Genomic DNA, 20,820 nt, shown 5'->3' on the forward strand with positions numbered 1-20,820 from the left:
ACTATATTCTTTTGAAATCCCAAGTATGACCAAATGTTTGTGCAAAAGAGAATAAACCAATGATATGAAAAAGGTTTTTCAACCTTGAAAGTTTGGAGGTCGACCTGTGCATTCTAGGATGAGTAGAAATATTCCTGGTCTCTATTCACTGTCAGTACCACCATACCACCCTCTCAGTTATGACAACAAAACATGTCTCTAGACATTGCCAAATGTCCCTTGGAGGAGGGCAAAACCATGATGGCCACTATTATAAAGTAATAGAAGGATAAAGTCCAAAGGTAGATATTCATTTAAAAACTGGAAGATTGCAGAGTTACAGAAGTATCGGTTTGGCTTTCTGCATTATCTCAAAGTCTCTCAAAGTTTCTTATTCTCCCAATGGAATAACTTCTTCAAGGCACAAATGACACTCCAGAGACAAGAGGAAAAGTTTATTTAACTGTCCAATTATTTTCTTAAAAAAATTTAATTTTTGATAAAATAAAACAAATTTTTAGTACCATAGAAACCTTTCAACATGTACAATGACATATTATTACTATGTACAACTTCAAAAACAAATGCTTCCGGCTTCAAGTAAAGTGATGGTGAACATCTAGCAATACTTAAGCTGTAGGAAATTTCCTAGATGGTCGATGTTTTCCTTGGGTTGGAAAAAAAAATTATACAATTGAAAAATATAAATAAGACCTTCAATCAGCTGAGAATCATGAAAACACCTTCTGAAGTTCAGTCATCTGGATCTTGGGGAATATGTAGTAGTTACAAGAGTTCAATAACCAAAATGAAAGCCTGTGGATATTCAAATGAGTATTCCAGGAGAGGTCCTGTAGGTTCACAGTTGGTCTATCAAAAATAAAAGCTATTCTTATTGTGGTGGAACTTGTTATCTGGCTCATATACCATTCTTCACCAGCTCATGGACTCCATTCTCATCAATGATTAAAGGTGCATGGAATTCTTTATCTGCCACATAACTTTCTAGTCCCTAAAAGAAGGGGTGAAGTGAAACACAGTTAGAAAATTGGTGGATGCCAGTCATGGAATGCTGGACTTGGTGGCTATAACAATGATATAAAGCACGAATGCAGTAAGTTGGGCTGAGATAGAGAATTTAAAAGTCACTAAAAAGTCTACCTAGTATACTTTTTTTTGGCCACACCTGTGGCATGCATAAGTTCCCAGGCCAGGGGTCAAACCTGCCCCACAACAATAACCAGAGCCATAGATAGCAATGACAACGCCAGATCCTTAACCCACTAGGCCATCGGTAAACTCCTATTTAGTATACTTCTTAAACTGGGCTTAATGACCTATTTATGGAAGCATAAAACAAACAACAAAAAGGGGGAAAATCATTCTGATTATAAGGTAATTTTCGAAGTTAAGATGATAGTCATTCTTCCCACGATCATCGCCCAAAAGAGATAATATTCTAAGTAAGGTGGCTGCTTCTGAGGGTAGAACTAAGCAATCTGATAAGGATCTCCAGAAAAAAATATTATGTATTAGAATAAAGGGATCCCCTGCATCCCCCGGTCTTAATAGTGAAAGTACTCAGCATCTGAACAAAAGAGACTCATTAAAAGGAAAAGCTACATGGCACTAAAAAGAGCCAGATGATTTACCTAAAAAAAACAAGGCTTATTTTTTAAAAGCCTGTGCATTTCAATGTATAGTTAAAATGGACTAAACATTAAACATTCTGCTCATGGCAACGATGAGACAGACACAAAGCCTATTCTCAAAGAAAATTCTCAAAGAGAAGGATTCTCATTCCCAGGATGAGCTCCTTGGGGGGAGGGCCATCAGAAAATGTTGTATTTCTTTTTTTTTTTTTTTAGCACTGCACTTGCAGCATATGGAAATTTCCAGGCTAGGGGTCAAATCAGAGTTGCAGCTGCTGGCCTACACCACAGCCACAGCAATGCCAGATCTGAGCCACATTTGTGACCTACACCACAGCTCACAGCAATGCTGGATCCTTAACCCACTGAGCAAGGCCAGGGATTGAACCCTCATCCTCATGGACAACAGTCGGATTTGTTTCCACTGAGCCACAACAGGAACTCCCAGAAAATGCTGTATCTTCTTTAAGGACAACTCTACTTCAACATAAAACAATATCACAATCCTGCTTTTAAAAGAATAGGGAAAAGAGCAAAGCAAACTTACTTCTCCAGCATAGGAGATAAGAGGAGAGATTTCACATTGGATTGGTACATCATTGGCATCCTTCAAGCTAAGAAAAAAATCAGACATGTTAAAGATTCTGCTTCCCATGTTACTTGCCTGAGTGACAATACAGACCATAACTTTTTTCTGAAAAGCCTGCAGATTCCAAAATTCCCCTAAACAAATACGACAGAACATATCCTCATGATCACTAAACTCCCTGAGAATTAACACAAAATCATAATGGTGCAAGAAGACACTATTTGGGGTATGTACCAGTAATTACCAGTAGCTCTTCAAGATACTTCGCCAACACTGATACACTTACCCCCGATGTACATGTAATTTTTTATCATTTGCAAAGTTTAATTTGATAAAGAAGAGACTATTCATTGAGTATATGCTATGTTCCAGGCCCACTGCTAGACACTTTGAATCCTTTGCATTTCATTTTAGTCTTTACTATAACCTTGCACACTGATAAATATGCTAAAGCTGTACTCTCCGGTACAGTGGCCACTAGCCATGTATGGTTATTTAAACTTAGATTAAAAATAAAAGTTAATTAAAATTTAAAAATTCAGAGGCTCAGTCATAATAACCACATTTCAGGTGTTCGGTAGCCACGAACGGCTAATGACTACCAAATCGGATAGCACAGATAGAGAACATTTTCTTCACTGCAGAAAATTCTACTGGACTAAAAGGTCAGTTATTTCCCAGCACATGTTCTTCGGTACAGCTCAAATCTCCTAGATTAGTCGAGCTGATTTATTCAATGCTTCAAGGTGCTTCTCTTGTTACTTGACTGAAGGAAGTCCCTTTTTTGAGAGCTAAGGCAGAAGGCACTTAAGTGAAGGCAAGGCTGAAGTCACCACGTGCTTCCTCGATGTCACGTTCTAACATTTACAGCCACTTGGCATTCTCAGTTTCTAAATTATGTAACACAAAAGTCAATAAACAGTGCTTTTGATATGTTTGAAGTCACTAGCCTCTAGGCTTTTCATCATTTCAAGCACAATTCTCCAAAGAAGACATACAGATGGCCAGAAGATACATGAAAAGATGCTCAACATCACTAATTATTAGAGAATTGCAAATCAAAACTGCTATGAGGTGCCACCCTACACCAGCGAGAATGGCCATCATCAAAAAGTCTACAAACAATAAATGCTGGAGAGGGTGTGGAGAAAAGGGAATCCTCTTACACTGTTGGTGGGAATGTAAATTGATTAAACCACTATGGAAAATAGTATGGAGGTTCCTCAAAAAACTAAAAATAGAACTACCATATGATCTAGCAATCCCATTCCCAGGCATCATCTGGAGAAAACCATAATTTGAAAAGATATATGCACCCCAATGTTCACTGCAGCCCTATTTACAATAGCAGAGACATGGAAGAAACCTAAATGTCCATCAGCAGAGGAATGGATAAAGAGATATGGTATGTATATACAATGAAATATTACTCAGCTATGAAAAAGAATGAAGTAATGTCATTTGGACCTGGATGGACCTAGAGTTTATCATATTAAGTGGAGTTAGTCAGACAGCAAGAGACAAACATCACTTACATGCAGAATCTAAGAAAAGGATACACATGAACCTATTTGCAGAACAGAAACAGACTCACAGACTTTGAAAACAAACTTATACGGTTCCCAAAAGGGACAGGTGATGGAGGAAGGGATGGCTCAGGGTTTTGGGACTGGCATATGCACAGTGAGGTTTATGGAATGACTGGCCAACAGGGACCTGCTATATATAGCACAGGGAACTCTACCCAATATTCTGTGATAACCTATATGGGAAAAGAATCTGAAAGAGAATGGATGTGTGTACATGGATAGCTGAATCACTCTGTTGCACAGTAAAAATTATCACAACATTGTAAATCAACTAAACTTCAATAAAATTTTAAAAAATAAAAAAATAAAAATTTCAAAATTTTAAGAAAAAGAATTTTACCAATAAGATACATGGCACACAGAAATCTAGTCTTTCATAGCCTCAACCTTAGCTCTCCTTTGTTTTACCAAACATGTAGTCTGAAGCTTTGGTGGAGTCAATGAAATCAGAGGGTTTCTGAGGTGACCCACACCCACTCTTTCTCTAAACAGAACCATTTAGCCAGGCTTCAAGGCACTCTATGCCATCCTCCAACTCACTGGTCCTGCTACTTCTCACTCAAACCAGGCGAGTCACACGCACTTTTGATTATTCCAAGTCATTCTCAACTACGGTCCCTTTAACTATCCAAATCACATCCAAGATTCAACTCAAGCCTCAACCTTCCTTTGATGACTGCATTTCATAGTGATTGCCTTCATTCATTTATTCGTACAAAAAAATAAATTAGACGTGTGATAAGTATAATGATTATTTACACCACACATTTAACAAACACATACTGCCTGATTACTTAACTTTTATGTACATGCATCTTGAGTCTTCTAGTAGGCTGTAAGAAATGACTCATTTCTCTTGTGTAAATTACCTCAGCATCTGGGATACTAACAGTACTTACAGGTCTGTGTGTGGGCCTACAGGTGTTTATTGGCTGAATGAATGAATAAATGAACTATAAGGGTAGATAAATGACAGACTAGTTCAGGTAAAAGACAAATTAAAAGACAGAGCACATATCTCTCCAGCCAGAGTTGTAGACTCCATCAAAAAGAGCTTAAGAGATCTGGTCCAGACCCTCTGGAGCAGCCTGGAGTCATATAAAACCAAATGGGAAAACTGAGGACACATTCCATTGGTAAGATGTCTAGAACCCAGTCCCACCTGAACCTCTAAAGGATTTGATGTGACAGGACCAGAAGATTTTTTAAACCTAAGAAAGACATAGCTGACCTGAATATAACTTCCCTCCTAATACCACAAAGATACACCCAAGAAACAGAAAGTTGGGTGCTTGAGAGGAGGAAAGACAGACGCTTCCATCAACAAATATAAAATCTCAGAAGATAGGCAAATCAGCCCAAAATGGTGCCATCCCCCAATTCTTTAGTCAAGCACCCTTTTAGTAGTTAATACTGTTGTGTAGGTATAAAGGTGAAAAATGAAAATACTGTCATTTTGTCAAAATTCAGCATCTTGGTTCCATTCTTTCAGAATAATTCCAAGCTGTTTCTTCTTTTACAATAAATATCTCCTTTTCATCTCTAATTTTGTAATAAACTTTTTTTTCTGTTCTCTAAGGTCATTCTTTAATGCTGAGAATCTCAACAGAACTTATATCTAAGTCCATGATCTCATCTGGGGCCAAACTTTGATTTCAGTTTAATTATTCTACAAATCATGGCTAAAATGAAATAAATGGGATAAGGGGAGTGTGAAATAAAAGAATCTAAACAACAACTAAATAATGTTTAAAACTTTTGTATCCTAACTGAGACAGCTGGATGTTGTTTTCAATTGTATAATTAAGAAACTATTTCATTTTTACAGGTTGAAATATGTGGTTCAATGAGAAATTCAAAGTCAAAAATATATTTTTTAAATTGTATACACAGCTTGCTTCCACATATTAAAAACAATGGATGGGACAGAAAATGATGACAGGCTCTGCATCCCAGCTGCCTGGATGAGGGGCAAAAGTCACCAGGGCTCCTATAAGAGACTGGCCAGCTCTGGGAATCGACCTCCCTGTCTCCAGGGCCACATCCCAGGAATACGGACACCACAGGAACGTATGTCCACAGTTCAAAGATGAGTGACTCAGGCAGGAAAAAACAGACAGATGAAACTGACATCACGGCTACTTCTCTTTCTGTGATAACTCCCAGCTCCAGATCCTTGGCTCTGTAAACATTTTTCCAAATTATCTTAAAAACTTAAAATTCAAGCTACATCTAACAACTCTTAAAGTGTAACAAGAATATCAAGCTGTCCCTTTAGCTATAAAGAAAATGGCGTTTTCAAACCCAAACAAGAGTGGATACACGTTACTTCTAGCTAGAAATTATCTACCACTGAGACAAAAGATTTTAGAAGCAGGATAATAACCAACTAAAATCAACAGAGACCAAAAATGGAGCTATTACTAAGAGAAAAGATCAGAAGAACAGTTTCTCCATATTCAGAGCCATCAAATATGTCAGGAGAAGGTGGCCTTTATACCGAGAGCACATATCCAGTTCAATAAGACACATCTGCAGAATTCTTTTTAGCGAGCTTATGCTTAGGCTAAAAAAGGTAAGCTGGAATCCAAATTTGCTCTCCCTGACCTGTAACCTGCTTTAGATTTTATCTTTTCCTTTTAAACTTGTCACTATGGGTTCAAATACCTATGGTCAGATTCTTTGGTCAAGCATGCTTCCCCATTTCCAGCATGCACTGAGATTCTGAGTTAGTGTCATCCAGACAGATAACTGCCACCAAGCAGCACACCCCACCAAAGCGTCAACCATCCACCCCTGCCCCCAAGACCACCAAAAGGCAGAGAGCACTAAACTACAATGGCTGTTAGTATGGAGGGAAGCACAGCCCCACCACCATGCACTGCAGGCAGGCTGGTATATTTACTTGTGATTGACATCAGCTGTGATGGTCTCTGACTTTCCATTGGTAGCACTGCTATGTAGGAATAAATAAGCATTAATGGGGATGGAAACAAACCAAACAATAAAAGTGAAGTGGAACTGCAAAATATACTTGACTACAAAGCATGGATTTATGGTAAATTATAAACTTGGCAAAGGAGACCTGTGGGGGTAAAAAACAACAACGACAACAAAAAAAAAAAAAAAAAAAAAAACCCTCAGTGGTCAAAGATGAAGCATGAGGACAATCTGACATGCCATGGAGCAAGCTTGTTGACAAGACAGAGCCTGAAGGTGGCCTTGAACTGGGAGACAGTCTACCACTCCTCCTTCTTATAAAAACACAGTTATGGACAAGTAAGTTCCAATGCCCAATATTCTAGCATTTACCAAGGCATTCTAGTGCTTTTGTGCATGCGGACAGCCATTTTATTCTTTAAGAATATAAATTATATGGGAGAATATTTTTTATGAAAGTACAGAAACATTTTATGAAAGTACAGTACAATGAATGTCTTATCATAAAGTATAAGATTGAGCTTAAAAGAGCTTTATCTCAGATTTGAATAGCTCTAAGGATCTTTTTTTTTCTTTTAATTCTAAAATCCCCCAAACATTTCCACAGTTCAAAAAATATAAGTAGCATGCACATCCATTCCTGGCAGCTCTCTCAGCAGTCTGGAAGAGCCACAGTGAACTGAAGTAAGCCTATGTCTTGTAAGCATCCTGTGGGTAGAAGGTCTTTGTTGGGGGGTGGTTAGGGCCTCGCATATAGTACTGAAGTGAGACCACAGATACACGGGCAGCAGCAGCCAATCCTGTGGTACGGTGGACACTGATGGGTTTAACCGTGTGGTACACCAAAAGAATCACCTTCTGACTTTACTCAGTAGGAGTCGGCTCATTGACACAGCGGCGAGGCATCCAAAAAAACCAAGAGCTTTAGAAGATTCCTCTTTAAGGGGAAGTAAGGCTTTTCTTTGTAAAGGGCAAAGTCTTCATTACGTCACATCAGGAACTGCCCACATCAACCTTTTGCTTTTTTAAAAGTTCTAGGAATACATCAGAGATAGAAGAGAAAGAAGTCCAAGAGGAGGAGCCCAGGAGGCAACCACACAACAGAGAAATGATAGTGACCTACCGGGGAATTGCTGGGAGGCGAGAGCCATTTTCATCTATGAAGTGGCCGCCGGCGTTGAGGACCCAGCAATGGTGGAGGGACATCAAAGCATGCCTTGCAGTAGTAGGGTTGTCTTTCCCATTCTGACTGTCTGCATTCTTCAGTGGGGAAAATTCATCTTCCCGTAATACTTCATACACCACAAACTTCCTAGAGTGGAATCATACAAACACTGTTTTATTATGAAACAAAACTGCATACATAGCTTCTGGCCTTGCTCTACACAGTTAAGCCCTTGGTCTTCAATATTAGGTTCTCTTAATCCAATTTCAAGTGAATGCTGAAAGAAATGATGTTTATTCCTGGATGAAATAAAGTGAAAGTTCTCTTCCCCATGCAAAATAAAAAATCACTTCCACCCCTAGCAATAAAATACTTCATCTTAAGTCAGAAAGATTAGAAACCCTAATGCAGAAAGATCTTATGAGTATCTACTCTGGGAGGAAAAAAAAAAAAAAAAAAAAACAGGCAAAAAGAATGATTCAGAAATGTATATGGGAAGATGAATCTTTTGCCTTTTCATATTGGCCAAATTATGAGACACAAATCTCAGCATCAGTGTGATCTTTAATAGAGGGCTACATAAGCTAAACAGTGTTCACTGAAACACTGACTCATAGGTCAGTAAGACATCCTAAACACAAATGGGCTCATTCTCCATCTCAACGGTTTTGGTCTCTCAGTCAAAATAAATGACTTTAACAATTTTTCAGGAGAGACAGATAATAAACTAATTGAAATTAAAAAAAAAAATACTCACAGGCAACTCAAACCATATTCTTGGATTGGTGGTTTCATACTAGAGAATGACAATGAATCTAGACTATATACTCACCATCGAAATGCCATACCTGACATATAAGCTGTCAACTGTTTTCTGAAAACAGTGTCCTGCCTAGGAGAGTAAAAGGCAACATTTTAAGATATATACTTAATCTTACTGATGCTATTTGAAACATACTTTGCAAACTGGAAGATGTCAAAGACAAATTTTTCCATCTTTATTCCATTTGGTTTGTCTGGCTTAATTAACTGCCCCAAGGAATCCACATATGGAATTTTCTTTTGGGCTACATGGTGCTGCAACTGAGGTTCATAAATGCTAAATAGGAAAAAAAAAAAGACATAATCACTTTCCAAATTTAAAATGAATGTCAGAGAATCTGATAATCACACTCAGAAGCAAATGTATCAACAACAAATACTAAGATTTTCAAACAGAAGAGCATTATTACATTTCAGTTCACATTTAAATATTAAATGAATAGATATTCCTATTCATTTACCTAAATTTTTAAAAAATCAAATAATAATCTCCACAATAAAAAAATGTATACACACACACAGCTCACACCGACTCTGCCATAATTTCCATGTCTTTTATAAAATGTTCCACTATTAGCCCCAACTTTCCCAACAGAGATCCCTTCAAGTGCTGGATGGAAAGATGAGTATTTATAGTTACTACGGATGAATTAATAACACAGCTACAAAAAGCATAGTGGAATGGGAAATATTTTGGAACTGGAGTTGAAATTCTGAAGTAAAGCTGATAACTTTTTAAAAAGCAGTCATCTTGAATATTTTTTACAATCAAATGAAGAATCAGATACTGAGAATATCCTTCATTTAAAAATCTGGTGAGATAAAATAGCTCTTATCTTATCCTTAGTTGGCACTACTATGCTGATTTCCATCCTTGTCTCAAGTTCTTTTTTCCTCACTATCTAATGCACTAGTTCCTAAATGCTAGTCTGAGAACCAGTTAAATTAAATTATGTGGGCAGCTTTTTAAAAACACAGATGTTGGGCATTCCCGTTGTGGCTCAGTAGAAATGAATCTGACATGTATCCATGAGGATGGGGATTCAATCCCTGGCCTCAGTGAGTTGGGGATCCAGTGTTGCCATGAGCTGTGGTGTAGGTCGCAGACATGGCTTGGATCTGGCATTGCTGTGGCCGGCAGCTGCAGCTTCAATTCAACCCCTAGCCTGGGAACCTCCATATGCTGTGGGTGTGGCCCTAAAAAGACTAAATAAATAAATAAATCAAAACACAAATGTCTGCATCTACCTCCAGAAATTCCAACTCAGTAGATGTAGGGTAGACATTTGTAATTTTTAATGTTGCCAGTTGTGGTAAAGAGGGGGTGTTTCCTTTCTCATTCTTTGCTTCCCCACAACCTAGGACAGCTGGAGGGAGGTAAGGGAGAGAAGAAAAAGGAAAACTGCTTTGGACTCTAGTTAATGCACTGGGGAGATGGGGCTGCTACAAATTTGCACCCGATGATATATCTTACTAAAAGCAACTGCAATATCAGGTAAACTTCCACTTGATAAAGGTGATCCTCAGAAAGATGAATTATGTAAGAATGGACTTGAAGTTTCTTCCTATTTCTCATGAGACTTAGCTTCTGATGAATAATAAATAAACATTTGAAAAGCCCCCATCCTGCCCATACTTGACAACGTCTCTCAGAAATGGTACGGTGAAGAAATGGTTGGCAATGTTCCCTGCGTTGAACAGCAGTCGTCCATCAGAGCTTCGTTTTTGAGCTGTTGCCAGAGAAATCTCACTGTATTCTACCACTTGATAGACTCCATCCACGCGGCAAACCACTCCAACTGGTTCTGTAGGATTCGTCTTCTCCACCACCTGACCACCAAAGAGAGACAACAGTAATGAAAGAAATTTAATCAAGTGCTCCCTTGGAGATCTGTCATTTTTCTAAGACCACATTTACAACTTTGCTTAAAGTATTAAGTCAAGAGGAACCTTTAACTTTAGATAATCATCTACCCATCTTTGTATCTGACAGACTCCTTTTCAATGGGAAAGAGGTAAATTATCTCCCTCCTATTTATCATCTAACTAAACCATAGAGATTCCATCATACACACAGGGCCCAGAAGAAAGCACACGAAACTGGGAATAACTAAATGAGGAGTCTACCTCCCCCCAAATATATTTTATTTTTTAATTTATCCTTAACCACACTCAATTACTTTGAGAATAAATGAAATGAAATTTCCCTGAGATTCACAAGACAAAAGGAGTCTTTCTGCCTCCATTTTATATTGCCCAAGTCATTACTTCATTTGAAAATGATGTTTCTTTCATTTTCATTCATGAATACAACAAATTCCTTGTTTTTCAGGGACTTGGCTAGGAGGTAGGGAGCTTAGAATAGGCAAGTCATGGGATTCTCACTCCTACTTCAAGCAGAGAAGCCCACACATATTTATCTGTTTTGCAAACTAGATTTTGTTTGAAAAAATCTGAAAACCAGTGATTGGATGATATATCAGTGACTCCAGGCTGTTCAGGGAGCTGAGAGAAGAGCATGTAATCAAAATCAGAAGGAAAACAGAAGAGCATGTAATTTTTTTAAAAAACCTCACAGGTGATTTTGACACCCCTCCCCCACCCTAATCATATACCACCAACCTAAACTAAGTGTTTAGAATAAAATAATGAAAGAACTGTATGCAATGCACTCATAAAAATCAAGCCTCAGATGATATGAATATCCAGCAGAAGAATCAATTAAAAGATTCACAGATGTTTTTGCTGTGTTTGATTAATAATTTAGCGTGCCTCAGAGTATTTTGAAAAATCTGTCCCCATTTTGAAGTCTATCCAAAGTATACATAGAATTATATCAATAAAGTTGAAACTTTTCTGCAGCAATTGATTCCTTAAAATAAATACAGCAGGAGCAGTCCCTTCCAAACAACTAAAGCCACTGTTGAGCACTACGTTTACACAGCAATTAGAGATATAGGTACTGTGTGTAGCTCAGTGAGGCTGGGCTACTGGATACGCAGGCCTGCTGTGTAGTTTCACTGTTTGCCACCCTGAAAGGAGTACAGTATTCAGTGAAAAGAAACTTTTCTACCACGGAAATGGATTAAACTGGGGGGAAGCATACAGCAAAATTGATTTAAACCAATCATGAGCCTATTTGCAATTCTAGTCTATCGAGCCATCACCACCTCTCACTTTGTATACTCCACAGTGGGTATCTTAGTAGACAGGGAAGCTGGAATAGAGATGTATTTTCCATTCACTTCTATATACCCCTATTCCTGACTAGCCATGGAAAATGAAAAGAAGCAAATACACATTTTACTTCCCAAGTGTTAATCTGCCAGTGAAAGGTTTACTTTTATAACAACCATGAACCTCCAAATACTATAAAAGTCTAGATTACAAAAGAAAGCATTTGGAAAGTGCATAAAGTTGAAGGTCAGTTTATATTATACAGAAAAGATATTCAGTTTAAAATTATGAAGCTTCTTAATTTCCTACAACTTAAATCTTGAAAAGCTGAGTTGAAAATAACAGTCCAGGCCCAAAGTTGCTGCAGCTACTTTACAAAATGATCTTTAACAACCACTCCTACTTTTCCAGCTGTGTACTTTTGTAAGCCACTCCACTAAGTCTTTTCTCAAGGCACTCCATAAAACATACTTAATTCGCCAAAACAGAAGCCTACTAAAAAAGTACTGCAAAGAATTCTACTACCACACTAAGAATAACTCCTTGATTTAAGTGATTTAAAAAATATATATTTAATATCTTGATTTTTAAATTACAAGGGTGGGAGGGCAGATTACATAAATGGTTTCTAACATTTATAAAAGTTTTTAACATATACCAGTCTTGTCATATTTTGGTTCCATCTGAACATTTATTTATTCACTGAGTAAACTACTACATTATACGCCAGACACAATACTAAACAGGATTTGTCTTAGAGGAAATCCTGAGACAGAATTTGTCCTAGAGAAGCCAGGGGTCGTGGAGAAGAGAGGATGGTTACATTTACAGCCCTGTATGATTTTTAGCATGCTCATAAAAGTTAGCACACCAATTCAAAGTTTTCTTGAGCTGCCAAGCAAAAACACAATTGAAGAGTTTGGTTTTATAATGTGATATAATACTAGAACTAAGAATTGGTTCTTAATTAATCCTAGAACTAACACTTAGTTAATACTAGAACTAAGAATAGGTTCTTAGTTAATTGGTTCTTAGTTAGTCCTCTGCTAATGTGATAAAGGACCTGGAGCCTGGAACTTAATGAGTCCTGGAACTCAGGGTGCTCATTCCTGAGATCAAAGAGGTTGACCAGGTAATCTCTGAGGCCCCTTCCAGGTTCAACATTCTCTAATCATTTAGAATTTAAACTGATTCTTAAACTCAGCAGTAAAATTTAAGTTTCTGTTTTAGAAAGAAGAGTGACACCAAGTGGAACAAAGCAGAAATACACAGTTTTGATTTGTTTTTTAAAGCTCAATAGTTACATAATTACAATCCAATGCACTTGTATCTATTACAATTTAGCAGGTATTTATTTACAATACAGCACAGACACTCCCAGTACTGAAGCAGGTGGAGGTATTCAATCAATGAACTAAACCAACCACTTACTTTCAGAGCCAGGAGGAGTCTTATTAGGTTTGCCAGCCTGATCTCTCAAAACTTGTGCTTGTAAATTTAAGACTTCGGCTTCGATGACTTTGCATTAGATTTGTAGATTAATTTTGGGAGAAATGACATCTTTATAATAGAAAGTCGCCAATCAGGAATATGATATGTCTCTTACAGCAGCTCTTCTCCTTAAATTCATATATTTAAAACTTATATGTAGTTTAATTTGTTTTTGTCAGAAGTCTATATGGTTTTGACTTTTGGCAGAAAGTGTCAATATTACACAATTATTGTTTCTTCTAACATCTTTATGGTTTTTACTTTGTAATCCATTTGAAATTGATTCTGGTATAAGCTCTGAAGAAGACATCTTACTTTATTTTAGCCAGTTATCCCATTCATTTTCCCCCAATGATTTGAAATGCCATTTAAAAAATGTACATTTTAAAAAAGTACATTCTTACATACATATGGTTTTGTTTCTTTCTTTTCTTTTCTTTTTTTTTTTTTTTTTAGCGATGCAACTACAACATACGGAAGTTCCTGGGTGAGGGGTCGAATCAGAGTTGTAGCTGCCAGCCTTCGCCACAGCCACAGCAACGCAGGATCCAAGCAACGTCTGCAACCTAGACAAAAACTCACAGCAATGCTGGATCCCAAACTTACTGAGCGAGGCCAGGGATGGAACCCACAGCCTAATAATTCCTAGTCAACCTCATAATTACTAGTCGGATTCATTTCCACTGAGCCACAAGGGGAGCTACTGTGTGGCTTTGTTTCTGACTGATTTGCTTCATTAATCTGTCATTACATTCTGGTTTCAGCACTACACTCCTAGCTACTTTTTATCTATCATCTATTTTAATACCTGATAGACTGCTTCCTTCTTTATCATCATCTTTTTTCAACATTTTCCTGGCCATCTTTACATGTTTATTCTAAACTTTATAATCATTTTGTTAAATGTGCCCAAAACAGTTTCATTGGGACTTTGTGATCAGGACTGTGTTATACTTCAATTCAGTGCGAACTGATACTTTTAAAGATTTCTAGAAAAATAATATTTATATTAATATTTATAAATCTTCCCAGGTGTTATTAAGGCCTATCATGTCATAAAAGCAAGTCTCTTACATTATCATATATGCAACTAAAAAAAAATGTTAAAAAGATCTATACCAAGGACACCCTCGTTACACTCATTATGTGGCATGACAAACCTCCTTCTGTCTCAATATCAGCATGTTTATGGTCATTTAAGAAGTTATTTTATTTCCTTAATTGCCCTTACCCTCAATCTGCAAATTTCTACCTTATTCACAAGACTATCGTGAGTTACCTTGTCAAAGGCCTTGTTGAAGTCCAAATCTGCTATTTCTATCACATATGCTTTATCTACTACTCCAAAAACTTAGGAAGAAACTGGGTTACTCTTATCAAATACAACTTGATATGAGTAAATCCAACACCTTGATATTAATAAATCCATCCCAGGCCTAGTGCCGACCATTTACTTTCCCAGGTACCTACAAATCATCTTCACATATTTTAAACTCTTACCTGTGATGGATTAATCAGAAAGAATCAAATGTCGCCAATTTAAGAAAAAAACTGGATGTGGGATAGTTTAGCTACCTTATTTTTTTTTTTCTCATTTTACTGGAGTATAGTTACTTTAGAAAATGAATGGTTCTGGGGAATTCCCGTTGTGGTGCAGCAGAAAGGAATCCAACTGGTATCCATGAGGATGCATGTCTGATCCCTGGTCCTGCTCATGGTGCTCATGGGTCAGGGATCCAGCGTTGCTGTGAGCTGTGGTGTAAGCTGCAGACATGGCTCAGATCCCTCATTGCTGTGGCTATGGCATGGGCTGGTAGCTGTAGCTCCAATTCAACCTCTAGCCTGGGAACTTCCATATGCTGAGGGTGCAGCCCTGAAAAAGCAAAAAAAGAAAAAGAATATGAATGGTTCTAAAATATGGAAATCACCCTAATGACCTAATGAATCTAGTTGACTCCTGGAATGTATATACTGACAGAAAAAAACCATTTAAAGCCTTACTATAGTTGAGAAAGGCCTTACCTTTGCTCCACAGTCTGCTCCTTTCTGAATGCAAAACCCAATGAACCGTGGGTCTGCCACTTTTACTAATATGTTGTCAACACAATAGACATGAATGCTCCAAATGCCTCTCTGCTCCATATCCTCCACAATATTCTGGGCTGCAAGAGCCCGATAAAGACCACCATTCCCATCTGGGAAATAAAATAGCCTGTTAGTAGCACCAAAACTCAGTATGCAGGTAACCCAAAGACAGTTTAAATTTCTAAACTGGATGAAGATCTTTGAAAACCAGTTTTACATGACAGGTCCAAGAAAACTGAATATGCATAAGGAAGGATTCAGGTGTCAAAAAGTTATACTTCATGACTTTGCAGGTAATTTAGCATAAGTATCCAGAGAATAACATTATTAACGTAGGACTAGGCAACTCCAAAGAACATACTTTTCTTTTTAACTCAGCCCTTTTAACAATTTGACCTATAATATATTGTGAAGCATAAAATTTCTTTATCAGGCAATGATTATTTCATAACATTTCAAGTTTTAACATTTGTATGATTCAAGTTAGCTCTGTATTTACAGCCCCAACACTGACAATTTCACCCATCTCAAAACTAAAAATACGTGAGCATTTATGCCAAATAATTTGTTAAGAAATCAGATTAATATGAAAGTCTATGATGATTTGAACTAACTTTCCTCATCTATTTTGAGTGCTTAGATAATATGAGACTTGCCTTTATTTTATTTATCTGTTTTTTTGTTTGTTTATTTTGCTTTTTAGGGCCGCATCCACGGCACTTCAAGGTTCCCAGGCTAGGGACTGAATTGGAGCTAGAGCTGCCAGCCTACGCCACAGTAATGCAGGATCCGAGCCATGTCTGCAACTTACACTATAGCTCACAGCAACACCGGATCCTTAACCCATGGAATTAAGTTGGAGGAAAAATGATTTGGATGAAATAAACACCTACATCTACAGAGCACTACTGTAAACTATTTTTTATTTCCCTTCAGCATTTCCTCCAAGTAGAGATTCACATAAATACGACTTTGTCAACATATTTACTTTTATAGATGGGCTCATACTAAGGGTCACTGCATGTGTCTACACAAGCAATATAGTACCCAATCTTAGGGGTGCCATTAACAAACCACAATGTGCATGCAGTAATTGTGTAAAGTAGTGGCCCTAATCATCGTGTGCACACAGTTCTGTATTTCTCATTCTCTTACTTAACCTACTGAGATTATTTCTCTTTGTCATTTAATATCTCCAGTTATTTTAATACTGTTCAAGAATTAATGCTACAGATAAACTAAAATCTAGACTCTTATTTACTAAACAGTAGATGGTTTCCAATATTTCACTCCAATAAATAATGTAGCATGAATACTGTATATAAAATACTAGGTAAAGAGAATAAATATTCAGAATGCTGCTCAAATGGCTCTCAAGGGCAGACATCCACGAAAAGTATAAAAGCATATCTATTTCACCCATGGGCATCTCCATTTTTTAATATCACTGCCAAATTGAAGAGAAATTAAAATATTAATTTTTAACATCCAAACCACCATTTCCACTAAAACAGAAACTCAAAATGTAATGAGTTACATATTGTAAATTGACCATACTTCAAAAAAAAAAAATTTAATGAGTTATGTTACTACCATTTCAAATCACCATTAAATAAACACGGTTACAAACCTGGAGCCATAGAAACCTTGTTCTTCTCTTCCAAAATAATTTTCCCATCAAAACTCATAGCAGGCAGCATTCCCTGCTGAAAAAAGATGACATTCTCTTTTTTTAAACCAAAGTACTTGTGCTTTGTGAAGAATTCCTTTGTAGAGTCCATTGTTCTGCCACTGGTCATTATATACCTTGCAAGAGAAAAGTAGATATTCTAAGTAATAGTGCTATGTGAATTAGGGCAAAATAAAGTCTTGCCTATTTCCTAAGCTAAAGAAAATCTGAGAGGAGTTTCCGTTGTGGCACAGCAGAAACAAATCCAACTAGGAACCATGAGATTGCGGGTCCGATCCCTGGCCTTGCTCAGTGGGTTAAGGATCCGGCATTGCCATGAGCTGTGGTGTAGGTCACAGATGCAGCTCAGATCTGGCTTCGCTATAGCTGTGGCATAGGCCAGTGGCTACAGCTCCGATTAGACCCCCTAGCCTGGGAACTTCCATATGCTATGGGTGCAGCCCTAAAAAGACAAAAAAGAAAGAAAGAAAGAAAATCTGAGAGCATTGTTTCTTATTAACTCCCTTCATCCAATTCCTGGATAAGGTAACATTAGCTGCTATCCAAGGGGGATTTCTGCCAGTAACTTCATCAATCCTTATGTATAAAATAAATCTGTAGCAATATTAAAATATATCTCCTGCAACAGAGAGCCTGTAATTGTTCAATAAAACATTTTAGAACTCTGTGAAAAGCGTATTCTAATTTAAAAGCTCCTATTCTACTAAACAGAAGGAAAGGGTAAATGCAATACAGTCTAATTATCTCATGGTTCTTTATACTAAAATTTTGAAATGAAACCTGGGCTCTGTTCACTCTTTATTTAGAATCATAAAAGTAGAATTATACTCTGTGGTCACAAAAATTCAACCCATAACAGTGTAGTAAAAGAGAAAAAAAAATTTATCTAAAACCACAATTAGTGACTGCAATAGCTTTTGCCCTTACTAAAATGTAAACTACATATAAGGAGGGATTTTTGACTGTTTCAGTTAGCGATATAGTCCCAGTATCTAAAAGTAGGCATTCAATATCTGTCAAATGAGGAAATGAAGAAAATTACATAATTTTCCAGCATAGTCAACATCTGCCCAATTAACAAATTATCCTGGGTATTATGAACTCTGGCACAAAAACTTTGGGTATTGTGATTTAGATAACAAAAGTAGTGGCTAAATTGTTCCACATAAGAAAAGCACATAAATTCTGAGTTGTGAGAAGAAAGAGAGAGAAGAAAATCCAACATAATGGTGGGGGGCCAGGGCTGAAAGTAAAATGTTGGCCACTTAGAACACAGATGTCTTCAAAAATCCCCAAGGGAATCAAGATGAGAGGGGGAAATAGTTCACAGCTGGCCAATATCCTGGTTAAGAGCTAGAAACACGGAGGAAATCACAAAAAGCCTATGTTTTAAATGCATCAGAGAGCTACAAAGGCAACAGGGACTAAAACTAAAATTCAAGACTGGGTGAGTCTTTCAAAGGAGAGCTAAGAATATGCAGCTGGTCTTTCCCTGTAGGTATCTGCTGATCTGGGGTAAAGGCTAGAGCTAGGGAATTTGAGCTTGGACCAGGCAGAAGGACAGAGAAACCAGCAGAACTTTTGTTGGTCACCTGGGGCTAAAATAACAAGACTAGGGACTTGAGGGAATCCAGCACACAGCTGGTTTCCCTCTCAAAACAACTTCCCAAGCTGCTCTGAGAAAGAGATTAAAGGACTAAATCAAAACCTTCTAAAAAACAGACCAGAACTTCCCGTAATCTCTTGGCATTTAGCAAACAAACGCTGGCCAAGATGAGCCCTGAGGACTCGGCACACTAGCAGAGACCAAGCTTAGTCCAGAGCAGAGAAATCAGTGGGGCGGGAGAAGGCAGTTTCAGGAGGACCAGATAACCCGATACTTGAGGATATGAGTTTCTAGAGTAAAAGAACCCACTGAGTGCCCAGAGTAATAACTGAAAATAGATCCATACTGGAGTTCCCTTGTGGTGCAGCAGGTTAAGGCTCTGGCATTGTCATTGCAGCAGCTCAGGTCGCTGCTGTGGCGCAGGTTCAATCCCTGGCCCAGAAACTTCCCCAGGCAGCAGGTGTAGCCAAAAAAGAAAAAAGAAAATAGATCCATACCACGTCAACATGAAACTTGATGCTAAAGCTAAGAGGCCCCAAATGCTTTCAGAGCAAGAGTTGAAAAGAAAAAAAAAAAAAAAGATTGGGAATCCCAATGGCAGTGGACTTCTCAAAAGCAATGCTGAAACAATAAAGCAATGCCTTCAAATTTCAGAAAAAACTGATTTTCAATCAGAAATTCTATACATAGATAAACTTCCAAACAGCATGAAGTTTCTAGACTGAGTTCTCAAAGGTTCTCAGGTAGGGAATGAGAGTTGGAGGTGAGTATATATGGCTCACTAAGGCTATAGTGATCATCATCTAGCTATAATACATATTACTTTAACATGGATAGTAAATTATAGCTCCCAAGAAAATCAGTAGTAACAGGAAATTCTGCCTATGAATAAAGTAAATACACATTTGAATACTATAAACCAATAGTTCAGACCCTCTCCCATAAAGGGATCTATCTTACCATGGAATGATACATTTGTTGCCATGATATTTTTCAGCTAACTGCTGAAGCTTCAGGATACGCTCTGCTTGAATCTGAAAAAGCGTCTTATGGGATGGCAAACCAACATCATACATCCCCTTGGGATAGGCAACACCAAGTCTTGTCCCCTGCCCACCGGCGAGAAGAAGAACTGCCACTTTGTTCTGCGAAATCTGGAAAAGTCCTAAAAAAGAAAACACCTGTATCATAAAACCTTTGTAATTCAACCCTTTAGGACTACAAATACGAACATAGCTGCAAAGAGTTACCCTATGTACAAAAGGCATAAAGAACAAGGATACATGGATGAGTATCTTGCTAATAAAAACATTTTGTTAAAAGTTAAATTTATAAAACTCAACCAAACCATAAATAATATAAATAATATACTTTAATGAATTAATAATTTTTATTCTGATAAGGTTGGAAGGCAAAGACCAGGAAATGTTACAAATGTTTTACCAATACTTGACAATTTACTTGACAACTTAGATAGGGCAAGTCAAGAAAAAGAGGATGAAAGAAGATCCCTAGGCTTCAGGATGAATGATGCCACCATTATATTACCTCCAGCCTATAAATCAATTGATACAATTAATCAATGAACATGCAAACATACTAGACAAGCTACCTACCATCCAGTAAACGTAAAGAAAAGAAACCCTGAGTTGGGAAAGTAGTGCAGGACAATGGTTACATAAGCCAGGCTCTTAAATCAAGACACCTGGGTTTGAAACACAACTGAATGAGTTCAGGGGATTTGCCTGCAAAAGGGTATTAGGAGACTTTGTGGTATGATGGAAATATTTTATATCTTGATGGGGTGACAGTTACATGAGTGTATAAATTATTAGAAACTCAAAACTAGTACATTTTAAAAAATCTTTTGGCTGCACCCACAGCATACAGAAGTTCTGGGGCCAGGGATCGAACCCACACCACAGTAGCAACCTGAGCCACAGCAGTGACAACGCCAGATCCTTAACCCGCTGTGCCACCTGGGACTTCCAAAGCTAGTACATTTATTGTATGTACTATAAATGTATAGTACATA

At 37.6% G+C, this 20,820-nt stretch overlaps 1 protein-coding gene across 4 annotated transcripts in view; it reads right to left on the bottom strand.

Moving 5' to 3' along the window:
• Positions 414-20,820, bottom strand: part of UAP1 (UDP-N-acetylglucosamine pyrophosphorylase 1) — a 33,977-nt gene continuing 13,570 nt past the window's right edge. For 2 of the 4 annotated variants that reach the window (XM_001928643.6, XM_021089502.1), the window contains 8 exons: positions 19,746-19,950; positions 17,120-17,295; positions 15,427-15,599; positions 10,373-10,566; positions 8,873-9,013; positions 7,873-8,061; positions 2,179-2,245; positions 414-991 (listed from right to left, as the gene is read on the bottom strand). In XM_001928643.6, the coding sequence (XP_001928678.3) occupies positions 899-991; positions 2,179-2,245; positions 7,873-8,061; positions 8,873-9,013; positions 10,373-10,566; positions 15,427-15,599; positions 17,120-17,295; positions 19,746-19,950 (1,238 nt within the window). In that variant the 3' untranslated portion in view covers positions 414-898. Of the gene's footprint in view, positions 992-2,178; positions 2,246-6,714; positions 6,766-7,872; positions 8,062-8,872; positions 9,014-10,372; positions 10,567-15,426; positions 15,600-17,119; positions 17,296-19,745; positions 19,951-20,820 lie in introns of all 4 variants that reach the window. The other 2 variants (XM_005663152.3, XM_005663149.3) reach the window with 2 other exon arrangements.

Source organism: Sus scrofa, chromosome 4 (assembly GCF_000003025.6).
Source record: "Sus scrofa isolate TJ Tabasco breed Duroc chromosome 4, Sscrofa11.1, whole genome shotgun sequence".
NCBI lineage: Eukaryota > Metazoa > Chordata > Mammalia > Artiodactyla > Suidae > Sus > Sus scrofa.